The sequence below is a fragment of the Chiloscyllium plagiosum genome, unplaced genomic scaffold (assembly GCF_037043375.1).
Source record: "Chiloscyllium plagiosum isolate Xiang-an unplaced genomic scaffold, Cpla_swu_hap1 HiC_scaffold_15, whole genome shotgun sequence".
Lineage (NCBI taxonomy): Eukaryota > Metazoa > Chordata > Chondrichthyes > Orectolobiformes > Hemiscylliidae > Chiloscyllium > Chiloscyllium plagiosum.
In genome coordinates this window covers 21,308,108-21,325,382 of record NW_028270153.1, presented here as the reverse complement: position 1 = coordinate 21,325,382, position 17,275 = coordinate 21,308,108, and the positions used below count along the sequence as shown (strand labels likewise).

General features: G+C 39.9%; 1 protein-coding gene across 4 annotated transcripts in view; it reads right to left on the bottom strand.

Moving 5' to 3' along the window:
* Nucleotides 1-17,275, bottom strand: part of LOC122560216 (calcium-responsive transactivator-like) — a 122,554-nt gene that overhangs the window by 42,581 nt on the left and 62,698 nt on the right. For 2 of the 4 annotated variants that reach the window (XM_043710641.2, XM_043710640.2), the window contains exon 11: nucleotides 8,290-8,407. The exons of 1 other annotated variant lie outside the window; for it this stretch is intronic. In XM_043710641.2, the coding sequence (XP_043566576.1) occupies nucleotides 8,290-8,407 (118 nt within the window). Of the gene's footprint in view, nucleotides 1-8,289; nucleotides 8,774-17,275 lie in introns of all 4 variants that reach the window. One more of the 4 variants, XR_015759534.1, reaches the window with a different exon arrangement.

Genomic DNA, 17,275 nt, shown 5'->3' with positions numbered 1-17,275 from the left:
CCTCATGCTCAAGGTGTTTTAACCATAACTGAATATTTGACTTGATTTATAACTATCACATGTACCGAAGTACAGTGAAAAGTGTTGTCTTACATGGTTTACAGGCAGATCATACTATACAAATGCATCAGGGTAACAAAACAAAGCAGGATATAATGTTACAGTTGCCGAGAGAGATCAACATTAACATTAAAAAGGTCCATTCAAACGTCTGATAACATCAGATGGGCAAATGGGCCGAGGATTGGCAGATGGAGTTTAATTTAGATAAGTGTGAGGTGCTGTGTTTTGGAAAGGCAAAACAGGGCAGGACGTACACACTTAATGGTAAGGTCCTGGGGAGTGTTGCTGAACAAAGAGTCATTGGAGTGCAGGTTCATAGCTCCTTGAAAGTGGAGTTAAAAGTAGATAGGATAGTGAAGAAGGCGTTTGGTATGTTTGCCTTTATTAGTCAGTGCATTGAGTATAGGAGCTGGGAGGTCACTTTGTGGCTGTAGAGGACATTGGCTTGGCCACTATTGGAATACTGCGTGCAATTCTGATCTCTCTGCTATAGGAAAAATGTTGTGCAATTTGTAAGGGTTCAGAAAAGATTTAAAGCATGTTGGCCAGGGTTGGAGGGCTTGAGCTGTAGGGAGAGGCTGAATAGGCTGGGGCTATTTTCCCTGGAGTGTTGGAGGCTAAGTGGTGACCTTACAGAGGTTTATAAAATCATGAACGGCATGGATAGGGTAAATAGATAAGGTCTTTTCCTACGAGGTCCAAAACTACAGGACATAGGTTTAAGGTGAGAGGGGAAAGAGTTAAAAGGGATCTAAGGGGAAACTTTTTCACAGAGAGGGTAGTGTGTGTACGGAATGAACTGCCAGAAAAAGTGATGGAGGCTGGTACAATTACAACTTTAAAGGGCATGTAGATGGATATATGAATAGGAAGGGTTGACAGAGAAATGGGCTAAAAGCTGGCAAATAAGACTAGATTTATTTAGGATAGCTGGTCGGCATGGACAGGTTGGATCAAATGGTCATTTCCATGCTGTTTATCTTTATGACTCTATGACTCTGTAACAGCAGCGAATAAGCTGTTCTTGAATCTGTTAATACATGTATATCTTTATAACTCTATGACTCTATAACAGTGAGGAAGAAGCTGATTTGAATCGTTCATACAAACCTTTATATCTTCTGACTGACGGAAGAGGGTGGAGGAGCCTATAACTGGGGTGGGAAGGTGTTTGATTTGAATATCACTTGATTCCAAGATCTCAATGTCTGGAGTCCTTGGTCTCACTTGTATTTCCTCTAAACATAAATGCCATTTGTGTATTGCAGTTATATTTGCCTCCTTAGCTCTGTTAGGCAATGCTGTCTCCAGTTTACCCTTCAATTCAATCAACCTGGGTTTTGGAAGTTCCCTTCAGACTGCTGAGTCAACCCAACCATCTGCAGGAATTCCTTTGACATTTCTAGTGCCATGTCTTAAACACAGGATGGAACTTGGCATTTTCCTTCATCTGTGTTACTTATAATACCACAACAAATCCTTGTTGCTTCTGTTTCAAAATCAACCCAGATTAAGTTTCCAAAGCTTGTCATACCTCATTGGGGTAACACACTGAAAATTAAAACCCGTTATTCTCAGTTGTCACAAAAGTTTAAAAGATTTTACCAAAATTTTCCAATTTAACTGTCTTTGTAGACTTTGTTAACAGAAATCACAGGCCAGATTTCTGTAGTTAACAGGAATTACTATTTATTATGAATAAAGAAATTCTAGCTATTGGCAAACAACTTTGAACCGTCAACATATAACTCTACATGTTAACAGAAGAATACAGGAACAGGGCTAGGCCATGTAGCCCCTCAAGCCAGTTCCACCATTCAATGAAATCATCGCTGATCTGAGGTCTAACTTCATATGCCTGCCCTTTGCCCAAATACCTCAATACATTTGCTTATCAAACATTTATCAACCACAGACTTAAAACTGACAACTGATCTAGCACCAACTGCTATTTATGAAAGACAGTTTCAACCTCCACCGTCCTTTGAGCATTGAAATCCTCCCTCACATCTCTCCTGAGCAGAGTGGCTCTAATATTTAGACTAAGAATGCTCAACCAGTGGAAATAGTTAAAACTCTGACCTTCTTATAAAATTCCTCTACAAACACAGACAGACAGAAAAAGGAAACATTGGTATAATGAATGGAGGGAAAATCTGAGAATGCTGTTCAATGGCTCCTGCCCAAAGGGTTCACTGAGATGCTCTGTTTGTTTGTCTGGACTTGTTGTTCATCGATCTATCTCTTCTCCAGGTGATTTACACTTCCTTGTAGGAGGCACAGAGTGACTGGTTCACAAATTATCTGACCTATAGTGAGTGGAAAGGGAAATTAAACTGGCTTTCTTCAGACTTTAGTTTTTTTTTTAAATTGTAGAGATAAGAACACCACTTCCCCTTCCAGAGGTCTGGCTAAATCATTCATACTCACAAGCTGTTCACCTGTGAGCCAATCACACAGGTGTTGGCAGGCAGAAGGTGCTTGTCATTGGCAACTGATCACCACTCCACTGAACAATGAGCTACTTATTGCTATCCAAATTTCACTTTTTACACACGTCCTACAAAACAGCACTTACAGTATGCGTTGGTAACTGGTTTTGTAAAGTGCAGCAACATTTCAACCATTTTTGTTTTTTTCCCAGAGAAACAAAGAAGTACAGCGGATAAGAGCAGGAGTAGGCCATTTGATCCCTTCAGCCTGTTCACCAATCACTATGATCATGGCTGATCATCCAACACAATACCCTAATCCTGCCATCCCCCCATATCCCATGATCCCTTTAGCCACAATAGTTATATCTACCTCCTTCTTGAAAACACAATGTTTTAGCTTCAACCTATTTCTATGGTAGCGAATTCTACAGGCTCACCACTCTATGGGTGAAGATGTTTCTCCTCATTTCAATTCTAAAAGGTTTACCCCTTATCCTTCAATGATTTCAGTCCATACTCAAAAATACAGAAAAATAAAAAGATATGGTTGTTACACCTCCCAAAAGTATATCAATTCCATACTTTTCAGGATTAAACTCCACCTGCCACTATCCTGCCCAATTGACCAGCCTGTCTATATCTTTTTGTGGTGTACAACTTGCCTCCTCACTACTTATCACACTATCAATTTTTATGTCATCTGCAAATTTACTGATATGACCTTCACATGTGTGTCAAAATCATTAATGTATACTATAAACAGCAGAAGGCCCAGTACCAAACTCTATTAAATGCCATTGGATACAGGTTTCCATTCACAAAAACAAACTTCAAACAGCTCTATGCCTCTTGCTACTGAGCCAATTTTGAATCTAACTTGTCCTGGATCCCAAGGGTAATTCTTGACCTGTTTGCCAAGAGGCATTTTGTCATAAGCCTTACTGATGTCTATGTAGCATACATCAACTGCATGATCCTCATCCATACACCTAGTTACCTCCTCAAAAAAATCAATCAAATTTGTTATACCTGATCTCCCACTGACCAAGACATGCAAATGATCCTTGACTAATCCTTGTGACTCCAACTGGAGATAAATTCTGTCCCTCAGAATTTTTTCCAAAAGTTTGCCTAACACTAGATGTTATACTTACTTGTCTGTAGTTCCCTGGTTTATCCCATTAGCTTCTTCCAATCCCCAGCATATCTCCCCGATGTGTCTTGAGATAATTTGAAAATTAATGTCCAGGCTTCTATAATCTCCACTTTTGACTCTCACAGCTGCCTAGGATATATCTCATTGGGCTTGGGATTTATCCAATTTTAATCCCAAAAATACTTCCTCCCTCTCAAAGCTAATTTGTTCAAGTTTATCACATTCACACTCATTGACTTCCATACCCTACCATATTCTTCTCCACAGTGATTACAAAATAATCATTAAAAATCGCATATGTCTTCAGGCCCCACACTTGGTTTGGTCTCTATTAAGCCCTGGTTACCCTTTTACACTGAATATACCTTGTAAACATCTTTGGATTATCTTTTATTTTACTAATCAGTGCTTTTCGTGCCCACTTTTTAAGTAATCCTCTGCATTTACTACTCTTCTCTAGGGCTTCAACTGTTTTTAAGCTCTTGATAACTACCAAAAGCTTCCATTTTATTCCTTATCCTGTCCAGTATATTCCTCGACATCTAGGGTTCCCCGGACTTTCTTGCTCCCCTCTTCACCTGTACAGAAAGATGTTAGCCCTGCACTCTTACTATTTCCTTTTTAAATGTTTCCCATTGCTCTGATGTAGATTTCTCTACAAGAAACTGCTTGGCCAGATCCTATCTTGTAATAAGATTGACCAACTTAAAACCTTTACTTCCAGCCCAATGTTGTGCTTTTCCATAACTACTTTAAAACTTACTGAGTTTTGGTCACTATCACCACAATGCTCCCCCACTGAAAATTTTAGGGAACAAAGCCTATGGAGTGGTAGAATTGAGTCTAGCACTGTCCCTACCTCCAAATGTTTTCTACTTTCCAGATTAAAAACCTCTCCTAAACACATAGGTCAATTCACCTTCTTCCCAACATGAATGGCTCCTTTAAAAAAGTCCCAGGACCTTGATCTAGATCACAACTTTGGCAAAAACTAATGATTTATTCCTTGGGTCATAATATTCTGTGTACCGGTTTCATCATTTTTTGAGGTATAATGTTCACAAACAGACAAACAAACTGCTGCTATACAAGTTTCTGAAGAGGCTTGACAGGGTAGACATTGAGAGTTCATTTCCTATCACTGGGGAATATACACTGCAGCATATTTTCAAGATTGACCAGCCGATTAAAGAATAAGAAGCTTACTATCAATAACAAGAGAAAGAAAAGAGAGACTAAAAGGGTTGATTTCCCTCTAACAAAAAGAAAACAGAAGTTTTCCTATAAGGAGATCAGAATTCCCTTTACTTTAATCTTCTCGTTAAATACTTAAAATGTTCCTGTATAATTTTGTTGGCAGAGGAACTGCTCTACAATAAATCAATGAGTAAGATGAATAAAAATTAACATCAGGAAGATAGTCATAAATGTCATTTGGTTAATTTGTACCTGTGTCCTCAAAGATTAAAAAGCTTCACCAATCTAGTTCGCTATGATAGTGTCAGTGGTACATTTCTTTGTGCAGTTTTGGGTTCTTCAAAAAAATAGAGTGGAATATACTCACTATTCATGTCAAGCATCCAAATTGGGGATGGATTAGGAAGACCACATAGTAAACTCACCTTGTGGCTGTTCCTGGATACAGAATCTATCTCCAGGGAAACAGTCACACTTTCAAGTTTCATTTTGAGGAGGGCCTGCCATTGGTCCAGAGAAAACCTCTCAATCCAATTAAAGGCAGCGGCAGACTCTTGAAGCTTGAATCTGAGACCTTTCAGCATGAGAGGAGTAGCAGGCAGTAATGGGAGGTAATTTACAGGAAAAGCACTTAACATGAAAGCTCCTCATCTCCAACCTCTCCACATCTTTAGTTGATTCAGCAGCCAAGGAAAAGGGAGATGCTGCGGAAAGGGGAGCATCTCTACAGGTCAGGCGATAGCTGCTCACATACCCAGTCAGGGATCGTAATCTGCCAGGTTCCAGTCTTCCATCGGCTTTGGGAAGGGACCTGGAGGCTGACTGGAACACCCTGCATTGGCTTCTCTAATTAGACTTAATTACTGATTCTAATTGGATACCCATTGTCTGTGGGTGGATAGCGCTGTTGGTTCCAATCCCATCTCCACAAAAATGGGAATCAATTTGGAGCCAGAGAACAGGCATGTTGGCCAGTCAGGCCACGTTTTAGTTTTGTTCATCCCCATGTGACCCATCGGATAGGTCAGAACAAGAGGAAATGTCCTAAAATGCACAATGTTAACAGTATGATTCTGCCTTCCCTCACCTATCCTAGAAGTTGGGTGAATGCAAAAGGAAATTGGTTGCATTGTTCATAAGTGGATGGCCTGACACAATCATTTCAGGTCCACACATAAATATACCCACTTAATTAAAATAGTGTACATGAGGCTGCTGGTGATCATGGAACAGTATACCAAATAACTGCTTTTGCAAGGAACAGAGAGTAAAAGGAATAATTTGGAGAGGAGAAGCTAAGACACAACTTTAAATAAATATACAATATTTATGAAAATTGCACAATCTATTCAAGGGTAACCAAGATACTGAGAATGGCTGAGAACTACTGTGTGCAACTCTGCAACTCACTAATAAACGTGTCAAACTAGGGCAGGTTTAGCAGTCATTTACAATATCCCGAGATAGAAGAGCTTCATGGGACTGTGAATAGTCCCAGTAGATTACTTTATAGAAGTATATTCTTTCAAAAATCAGTGTGTCCTTACGGCTGCATAAAATTCCGAACCATAACATTTTCCACCTGGAACAGATTTCTACTCAAAAGAATATCAGATCCCAAGTTAATTATCCACTGACACAACCACAGATTCTGTATCCACTGTTCCTGCCATTGGCTGTCTCCCTAACAATTTCTGGGAATTCTAAGAGAGAAGGATACCAATTCTTGGCCTCATGCAAAGAACCATTGTTCATACAAGAGCAAAAAATCTTACGGTTAAAAGTAAATGTCATCAGTGCTTTAAAAAACAGAAAAATCAGTCAGAATGTCCTTTATTTTAGTCTTCTTGTAAAATACTTTAAATGTTCCTGTATAATTTGCTCTACAATAAATCAGTGAGTAAAATTAAAATCAGGAAGATGGTCATAAATGTCATTTGGCTAATTTGGACCTGTGTCCTCAAAGGTTAAAAAGCCTCACCAACCTAGTTCACTGTAATATTGTCAGTGGTACATTTCTTTGTGTAGTTGTGGGCTCTTCAAGAAAATAGAGTAGAATACACTCACTATTCATATTAAGCATCCAAATTGGGGATGGCACAGGAAAACTATATAGTAAACTCACCTTATTGCTTCAACAATACTAATTAATCTCAGCTCAAAGTGAAACTTCTACTGAAATTTCCCATTCTAGTTGTTTTTATACTTTGTCAGAGAGAAAGTAGGAGTTGTTACCCTGCAACATACTGCTACTAGGGTTGTCTTGTGACTGCTGCACTAACATCTCAGTTCTGGTTTGGCCAGTAGGGAGTTGACAGTCAGTCATTCAATAAATAAGTGTCAATCCCTTCTAATACTCAGTGTTTTAAATAAAGCATCAAAAAAATCCTGTAAGAATGTTAATCATAACTCTTCATAAATTTAATTATAAATTCACCCAATGCTTGTCTTCATTATAAACAGAATATGTGGCAAACAGAGGCTTTGATAAATTCAGACTGATCAATAACTTCAGTAATTAGAAAACATAGTTAAGGCAATGAACTTATTACAGCTCTTTGTATATTATGTTGCTCATCTAACCTGGATTGGGATACGGGAATTCAATCTATAAATGAGACACGCCAGCCTCGTTATCAAAGCAATTACACTCTTGATACATCTTGCTACCAAAAATGCCATTTCAACTTTCATCTCAATCTTTACAACATTTTCTGTCCAACTACTATAGTTTGACAAGCTCAACATTAAGATATTCAGCTGTTCTTCTGATGAAGCATCCCATCTGATCCAGTTTGCAAAAGATTTGGCCGCTGTTCCGGTATCCAAAATGGATGAGTGGAGTAACTGGAAATAATTGCACCTTGGATTCTAGGGAACTAATAAATGCTAAGATGTTGTGCCAATTTAACAAAACCAATATAAGATAAGGGCAGGTGGATGCATATCAGCTCACCTTGATATGTCTACCCAGTTAAAGATATGTCTGCCCAGTTAAAGAGGGCTCTTGTGGCCACGGTGGTAGTATTCCTAGCTCTGAGCCAGGAGGCTTGGATATCAAGTCCCACTTGCTCCAGATGAGTGTAATAATATATCTGAACAGATTGATTTAAATAAAAGGGTCTGCCCATTTAATGATGTTGTGATTAATTCCACACCATCCTGAGAGTATTTAGTAATCTTAATCATTATTAATGATTGCAAAATCCAAGAAAGGGCCGTGGTCAGGGGTGCAGCCAGGTTAAAGCACGGAAGGCTATTTACGGCATTAGAACATTCCTCTTGAACATATTTAACCGAGGAATAAGTTAAGACATGACGTCAACAGGGGAGGTTCGGACCCTGAGGGTTGGAGAAAGCCCAAGGGTATCCTGACCAGTCATCAGATGTACCCACTAAAGACGTTGTCTCTGATGCCCGAGATTGTGCTGCTCTCACCTGTATGCAGTACCTCCAAAGCTGTGCCAGAGGCCCGTTTCTGATTTGAAGTCATGGTGCTGGCAGTGTTGATTTGCAGTCCCACACTCACGTCTAGCACCTCAGCTGGATTGTTGCACTGAGCACAAAGAGAAAGAACAACTGAAGAGATACATCTTCCAGAGTGTGGGAACAAATCATCAAGTGATTGATTTTTTCACCACTCCTCAGCACAAATAAATATCTTGTAGAGGGATTAAAGCCTCAGGAGCACTACATCAAATAAACTGGACCATGCCTCGAGCTTCTAAAGGGTCTCTTAGACAAACACTGCAGTGCTGCAGATGGATATACTGCGGAATACGTTCATCAAATGGAAAGTGGATCAACATTAGACAACAGAGAGCTCTGCTAGTTATCATAGGAATGTCTCAGCAGTCCTGCATTTTGATGTCGTAATTGCTTCCTATCTTCGGGTTTCTGCCTTTGCCCCATGGTGAAGAATCTATTGATTGGGTAAGAGAAAGAATGAATTCTTTTATGTTATTGTCTTAGCGACAGTTAACTTCTTTAAGAATTCAATTTTGGTCCTACAGGAATCACTGCTCTGGCATTTCTGAAAATCTTAACAAAAACAAATCTGATGTTGGCAAGATAATTCCTGCAAAACTGTACATGAAAATCTAACAGGCTTATCTCAAGCTAACGTTAGCTAATTGTACAGTTAGCATAGTATCTCCAAGTGTACTGATGTTTGAAGATTCATTTCTCAACAATCTGTTTTATCTAGGTACATGCTTACAGGCAGAAATTAAAGTGTGCATAAGGTTTGGAGATTGAAACAATGGTCTGACTCAAAATAAGGGTATGGAATATTTAGCTTGTTTTTCAGCATTATGCAAAATAGTTTTACAAGTCTAAAGCATCACAGATTATGGTGATTTTCCATTTGATTCTCAACACTAAAAAAAAGTTGTGAAGGCTTAATGAGAACATAGATTAATGCCACAACTCCAAGCCAATTCAGTCTCTGGCCTTCTTAGAAATGATATCTACCTCTTAAGCTCTTTAGTAATTCATTTACTTGGGTATTTCAAATGCCATTGATAGAATCTAGCAATATGTCAAATTACATTGTCATTGTATAGCTTCTCACCAAATCTTTAGTTTCTTATCAAATTGTACTTTGACTACCAGCACAACATCAGGGAGCTGAATCTAGCAACCACAATTTCTTGCTCTGCCATTTTGGCAGCAATAAAGCCCTCCCCCCTCCACGAGCAATTTGACAGCAGCTTCCTGGAGAGGCCATCAGAGTCAGAAGCCCTATGGCCCAGAACGAGGAGGCCAGCTGCAAATAATACCCCTATGGCCCAACAATATCACTGGAGGGTTTTCCACCAATTGGTCAGGCCTACAACCCTTGGCCATCTGATCTTTAAAATTAAATAATTTACTTACTCATGGTCGCTTCCATGTGAAGAGCCCTCATGTTCCCCAGCCTCCATCGGCAGCACCACATCTCCCAGTGCAGCAGCTGAAGTTTCAGAACTGCCAGCCCTATGATCTGTGTTGACAGGTTGCACTGCTCGCCTGGTGGTGGCCAATTAGGAAGGCAAATCCAGGGAAATAGCTGATACAGTCCAGCTGCCAGTGTGTGCTCATCATCCAAATATAGTCCCAACATCAGTCAAATTCTGGTCATGAGTGCTGCTTCTGTCTGTGCAGTTGCAGCCTGTATTACTCAGTGTTTTACCATTTTGTCTTGTATTACTCAGCTGTTTGTTGGAACACAGGTTTACAGGGCAGGCTGTGTAAGGCTATGCTGGATTTATTTTGTTTTCCTAAGTGATGCTACACTAGAACAACTTGGTTCAGAAAGCAACAAGCTCTGATACATCGGTCTTCTGCATCTTACTGTGAGATATTTATTGTGTGAAATGCGTAGGATCACTTTCACATTGCATTTGCAGTGAACCAGTGAAAAATCTTTCACTAAGAGAAAGGATAAATTCAGTAACTATAGATCAGTCAGAGAAATGGTGGTGGTGAGAAATTTTTTAAAGCCAGTAAGCTGGGACAAAATTAATCAGCATATGGGAGAGCATATGCTAATATGTGAAAGCAAGCAAGGATTTGTGGAAGGCAAGTCATGCTTGATGATTTTGATCAAGCTCTTCGATGAAATAATAGAGAAGGTTAACAAGAGTGGCACAGTTGCAAGTAGAAGGACTTTCAAAGGCATTTGATAATATACAGTACCATTTCTGCCAGACAATGACCGTGTCTAACAAGTCCTAACCCTTTGATGGTCAATGGCAACACTACTGTTCAACCACTTACCATCGACATCCTTAGCACCACCACAGATCAGAAACTTAACTGGAATACCATATAATACTATGGCTGGAAATTCAGTGTGTAAGGAACTCACCACCTCAAAACCTGCCATAGGAAACATAGCAATATAGTACATATTGAGAAATAAAAACAGTAACAAAGTTCTAGGACAGAGATGGGCAAAATGGGAAGACTTGTAGAAGATAAAACTTAAACACAGAGAAGTAATGATTAATTTTGACAGGAGGAATGAGGAAAGGAAATATAAACTTAATGGCTCAATTGGATGTAGGTTTGCTCACTGAGCTGGAAGGTTCATTTCCAAGCATTTCCTTACCCTACTAGGTATCATCTTCAGTGGGCCTCAGGCGAAGCACTGCTGAAAATTCCTGCTCTCTATTTATATGTTTGGGTTTCTTTGAGTTGGTGATGTCATTTCCTGTGGTGAAGTCACTTCCTGTTCCTTTTCTCAGGAGATGGTAAATGGGGTATAACTTGATGTGTTTGTTGATAGAGTTCAACAATGCTATGCTTCTACAAATTCTCGTGCGTGTCTCTGTTTGGTTTGTCCTAGAATGGATGTGTTGTCCCAGTTGAAGTGGTGTCCTTCCTTATCTGTATGTAAGGATACTAGTGAGAGAGGGTCATGTCATTTTGTGGCGAGTTGGTGTTCATGTATCCTGGTGGCTAGTTTTCTGCCTGTTTGTCGAATGTAGTGTTTGTTACAGTCCTTGCACGGTATTTTATAAATGACATTAGTTTTGCTCTTTGTTTGTATAAGGTCTTTCAAGTTCATTAGCTGCTGTTTTAGTGTGTTGGTAGGTTTATGGGCTACTATGGTGCCAAGGGGTCTGGCAGTCATTTCCGAGATGTCTTTGATGTAGGGGAGAGTGGCTAGTGTCCATCCTAGGACAAACCAAACAGAGACATGCATGAGAATTCTTAGAAGCATGAAATTCCAACCGGAACCCTATCAGCAAACACATTGAGTTAGACCCCATCTACCACCCCTAAGAAAAGGAACAGGAAGTGACTTCACCACAGGAAATAACATCACTGTCTAGAAATGAACCTTCCAGCTCAGCGAGCAAACCTATATCCAAAACATCAACCTGAACTACAAATCTTCTCAAAACTCGTTAATGATTCAATTTTAATCTGGGATGTACATACACAAGTCTTTGAAGGTGCAGCAGAAATAAGGACTTTTAAAATAGCTTTCATGATTCTTGGATTAACAAATACAGATATAGAACACAAAAGCAAGGAAGTTATGCTAAATTGTTAGAAAACATTGGTTAAATTTCAACTGGAGAATTCTGGTCAATGGTGGGCACCAAACTGCAAAAAGAATTTTAAGGTTTCAGAGGGTGCAAAGGAAATTTATGAACAATGGTACCAGGAGTAATAGACTTCAGTGACGTGGAAGACTAAAGATATTAGAGTATTTCTTCTTACAGCAGGGAAGAGCAAGAGGAGATTTGATACATGTTGTGAATAACCTTTAGGGTTTTGATAGATCGAGTGTGAACTCAGAGTAATGCCCAGGCCCAATCTTCTTGAGCAGCTTCATCAATGGCCTCTGCTCTACATAAAATCAACAATACAACAATAGAGACATCCACTGATGATTGAACAACATTCAATATCAGACACAACTCCTCAGATATTGAAACAGTCCAATTCCACAGGTAGCAAGCCCTAACTGAATTCCCCAAAATCAACAGTTTGGGGGTTACCATTGACCAGAAACCTAATGGAACCAGCCACATAAATACTGTGGCTACAAAAGTAGATCAAGGACTGGAATATTATGTTGGGTAACATGCTGTAATACCCCAAAGCCTCTGTACACAATCTAAATAAGCTGATCAGAATTGCAATGAGATACTCTCAATAAAAGGGTACAGCTCCAACAAAATTCATGAAGCTCAACACTATCCAGACAAGGTAGCCCGCCCTCTTGATTACTGCTCCATCTACCATTTAATACACAGTCACTCCTTTTGCCAAACCCAGACAGGGACAGCACTGTGTACTATAGACAAGCTGCACTGCAGCAACTCACCAAGCCCCATTTGACAGGCTGTTCCAAACCCACAGCCTCCACCTCCAGGCATTTGGGAACCACTACCATAGCCACCCCTCCAAATCACTCATCATCCTGCCTTGAAACTAAATCACTGTTCCTTCAATATTGCCAGCTCAAAATCATAGAATCACAGAATCACTGCAGTGCAAATAGACCATTTGGCCCATCAGGTCTGCACCACCGCTCTGAACAGCATTGCACCTGGACCCAACCAGCTTTCTCCCCCCACACCCATAACCCCGTATGGAGCTTTCTTCCTTTTAGCCCATGGCTAATTTACACACCCCTGGAGATTACAAGGCAATTTAGCATGGCCAACCTACCTAACTTGTACACCTTTATACTGTGGGAGGAAACCAGAGCACCTAGAGGAAATACATGCAGACATGGGGAGAATGTGCAAACTCCACACAGACAGTTGCCTGATCAAGGAATCGAACCTGGGTTCCTGGTGCTCTGAGGCAGCAGTGCCAACCACTGTGCCACTGTGCTGCCCCAATCCTGGAATGCACTCCTAATGGCACTGTGAGTGTGTATTCACCACATGGACTGCAGCAGTTCAGGAAGGCAGTTCACCAGTACCTTCTTGATGGCACTTAAGAATGGGCAATAAATGCGGGCCCAGCCAGAGACACTCAAAACCCACAAACATACAAATAAAACTGTTTCCTCTGGCAGAAGTGTTGGTAACCATGGGAGACAGATTTAAAAAGTAATTGGCAAAAGAACTAGAGGTTATGCAAGGAGAGAAAGACATATGCTGTGCATTACAAACTATGACGCACTGCCTGATGTGGTTGTAGAAGCCAATTCAGTGATCATTTTGAAAAGGGTATTGGATAAAGAGAAAAAAATTGCTGTGTTGTTTAGGAAGAGAGACAAGTGAGTCTAATTATATCTTTTTCAAAAAGCAGGTGTAGGTACAATGGGAAAATGGCAAGATATATTGGATCGCTCTGGAATTTAACCACTCACCTGTACAATTGCATTGAGAGTGCCGTTCATCATTTGGTATGGCAATATCACAGTGCTAAATGGGCTAAATTAAACACAAGAGTAGCAGCTCAGATCTGGTCCTTCATTGGCCAAGACAGGCCATCAACAGCAGCCATAAGAATTTTGTGTTTTACCACAATACTTAATTTCATGACTCAACAAATTCCTCATTAGCTTTACCATCAGGTCAGGGCAGCCAACCTTGGTTTAATAAATATAGAGAGAGGAGTACACCTGAACCAGCAACAGGAATACCTGAACCTCCGCAGTCAGTCTGGTGAAGCTACAACACAGGACTGTGTGTCTGCTAAGTTAAGACATCATAGAATCTTACAGCGTACAAGGAAGCCATTTGTCCTATCATAGCTCTGCCAACTTTTGGAAGAGTTGTTAATTTAGTCTGAAACCCTACATTCCTGAGAATTATTCTTCAAGTATATGTCCAATTGTCTTTTGCAAGTTCCCATGGGATCTAATTCCAACATTTTCTTGGAATTGCACTCCAGATCTTTACAATCCAATCTGCAAAGGAATTTCCTCATTTCCACTTTAGTTTTTTTGAATCTCTTATGATCGTTGATGTCTAACCCAGTTGCCAGAAGAAATAGTTTATCCCTAATTACTGTAAGAAAATACTCATGATGTTGAACATCACTATTTGGCCTCCCGTTAAGTCTGCTCTAAGGGGAACAATCCCTGTTTCTCTGATCTCACAACATATCTGAATCTTTCATCCCTGGTATCATCTAGGGCAGCACAACAGTTAGCGCTGCTGCCTCATGGCACCAAGGACTGAGGTTCGATTCCACGCTCAGACAAGTGTGTGTGTGTGTGTGTGTTTTTTACTCTGGGTGCAAGAGTTTCCTCCCACAGTCCAAAGATGTGCAGGTTAGCTTGACTGGCCATGCTAAATTGCCCATAGTGTCCATGGATGTCGAAGCTAGGTGGGTTAGCCATGGGAAATGTGTGGTTACAGGGATGGGGTGGGTCTGGGTGGGATATTTTTCAGATGGTTGGTGTGAACTCCATGGGCCAAATCGCCTGATTCCACTCTGTAAGAAGTCTATGATTCTATGATCTTGGGAAACATATTCTTAACCTTCTCCAGAGCCTCAAAATCCTGGTGCACACAATTGGATTCAATATTCCTTTCCACTGCATATGTATTCATCATGACTCTATGTTTCCTATGCCTTTGCCACCATCTCTTTAATGCTATATGCTTCTATTTTCTGAATAAATGCAGTCCTTATATCACATGCTTTTCAAAGTTTATGTGAATAACATCTACTGCATTATCTTCATCAACTCTATCTATTGTTTCATAAACCCTTTAAAAAAATCAGTACTGGCTGCTGCTTATTAATTAATAGGTTTCTAGCAGAGGATTAATTTTTCCTTGACAATGCTATCTGCTAGTTTTACTACCACTGACAGCAAATGATTGATATCAGGTTTATCCCTCGCTCCCTTTTTTTGAACAATACATTTAGAATCCTTTAGTCCTCTTGCATTACTCCAATATTCAAAGGATGGTTAAGAATTGTGGCCAAGCCTGAATTCTCTCCTAATTTGCCTCAGCAAGGGGACTGGGTGAAATGGAATTAGGCACAGTGAAGCAACTGATCAAATCAAAGATCTGTAGTCCTAACAAAATCAGTCAGGGAAGTGACATACGTTAAACAACTAACAAGAGGAAAGGGATCCATGCGTAACCCCATCCTCAATAGTGTCACAGCCCATTACTTGAGTCCAAAGCAAAAACTGAAGCATACAGAACTGCCTTTAGCCAGAAATGCAGAGGAAATGATCTATCTCAGATTCGTCCTGAACAACAATTCTGTCAATTTGATTCACGCCACATGCTATCAAGAAATAGATTAGTGCAATAAATAGGGCAACATATAGGTCCCCAACAACATACCAACATTAGCAATGACCTGTATTCCAGAACTAGCAATGTTTAATCTCCTGATAATATTTGAGAGGTCACCATTTCACAGAAACAACTGGACCAGGAAATAAAGAAACAAGAGAATGTTAGAGACTACATATTCTGTTGTGAATGACTCATCTCCCCACCTCCCAAGCCTATTCACCCTCTAGAAGGCACAAGTCAGGAGTGCAGTGGAATGGTCTTCATCTCTACAGCATTAAGATGCTTGACACCATCTAGGGAAATGCAATTTGATCTGCATCCTATCAATTTTAAATATTCGCTTTGTGTAATAATTACAAGAGACAGGGCAGTAACTTGCCAAGCCTACTTCAAGAACACCTACCAAACCCTTAACTTCCATCACATAGAACTATAAGGGCAATAGGCACATAGGAAAACAATAAAGTCAAAGTTCCCATCCAATTTAGACAGGATTCTGTTGCAAAAAATGAGCTTTCAATGTGTGTTGTTGATCAGGCATATTTTTTTAAATTTAAGGTAAGATGTAGGAATGAAGGGAATCATGTGTAGCTTTGAGCTCTGTCCAACAACAAGCTTGGGCAGCTTGGTTGTAATAAATTAAAGGTTGGCCGAAGAAGGGTGCAACTTGGTAGGGAAAACTGCAAGATAGTTACACTTGTATAAAATGACCGGAGCAACTGTGATGACATTGGGTAGACTATTAATATCCAGACCACAGGATGTTGTTAGAAATATCAGGTTTTGTAAATGGTTATGTTTTAAAGTGTTTATTTTGTTTCATGATAGAATGGAATTGAAAGTCTAAAGATGACTAGTTAGCATTTCTACCTGGATACAAGGCCCATGTGAATCACACTGCCATAGTTGTTGGCTTTGAGAGAGAAAGAGTCCATAGGAAACCCAATGGATCGGGTGGAAGGTGTTTCTGAACTATCAGTGAACTTGACACACAGGGTCAATCTGTAAGAACCAAAAAGGAGAGAGAAAGAGAGGAAGAGAGCAAAAAGAGGAAGAGACAGCAAGTTTTTACTTTTCTCCATGCAGACCATAAATTAAAGCTCATAGTCAGATTAAAACAAAGCAAGAATATTTGTCTAGCTTTGGCAAGAAGAAGAAATCCAAAATCCATCCCTCATCATGAAATTCAGAGCAGTGAGTGGAAGTTATTTGGCTGGGAAATGAAAATGAAATTAAAAATATCTTTGTACTGGTTCCTGGAAAATTGAGTAGTCAATTAAGGGTCAGAATAAGTATGCCCATGGTGGGAGATTTCCAATAAATGATGCTTTTAGCTTGTTTATTACAGTAATCGTTTTACAATTGAAATCTTGTTGTGTGATCCTTTCAGTCATTCACTGGAGGTTGGAATTTCTTTTTAAAAATAATCAGTCTTTAAAGTTGCAAATTCTGACTTTGGTATATATCATTGTTGCTTCATCATTACCTAATTAAAATCCTCCCTAACTAACAGTATTGTAGCAGTACAGTCATGGACCGGAAGAAATGCAATTCAAACATTGGAGGTACTCTGCTTTGATTCTGACCGTGCATAACATCGGACTTATCAGCTATACGCCTGAGTCGTTTATTGTGCTGGCCAGCCTCCCATCTTCCACCCTCGCTGAGGTTAGCTCATTCAAACCTCTGCTGCACATATT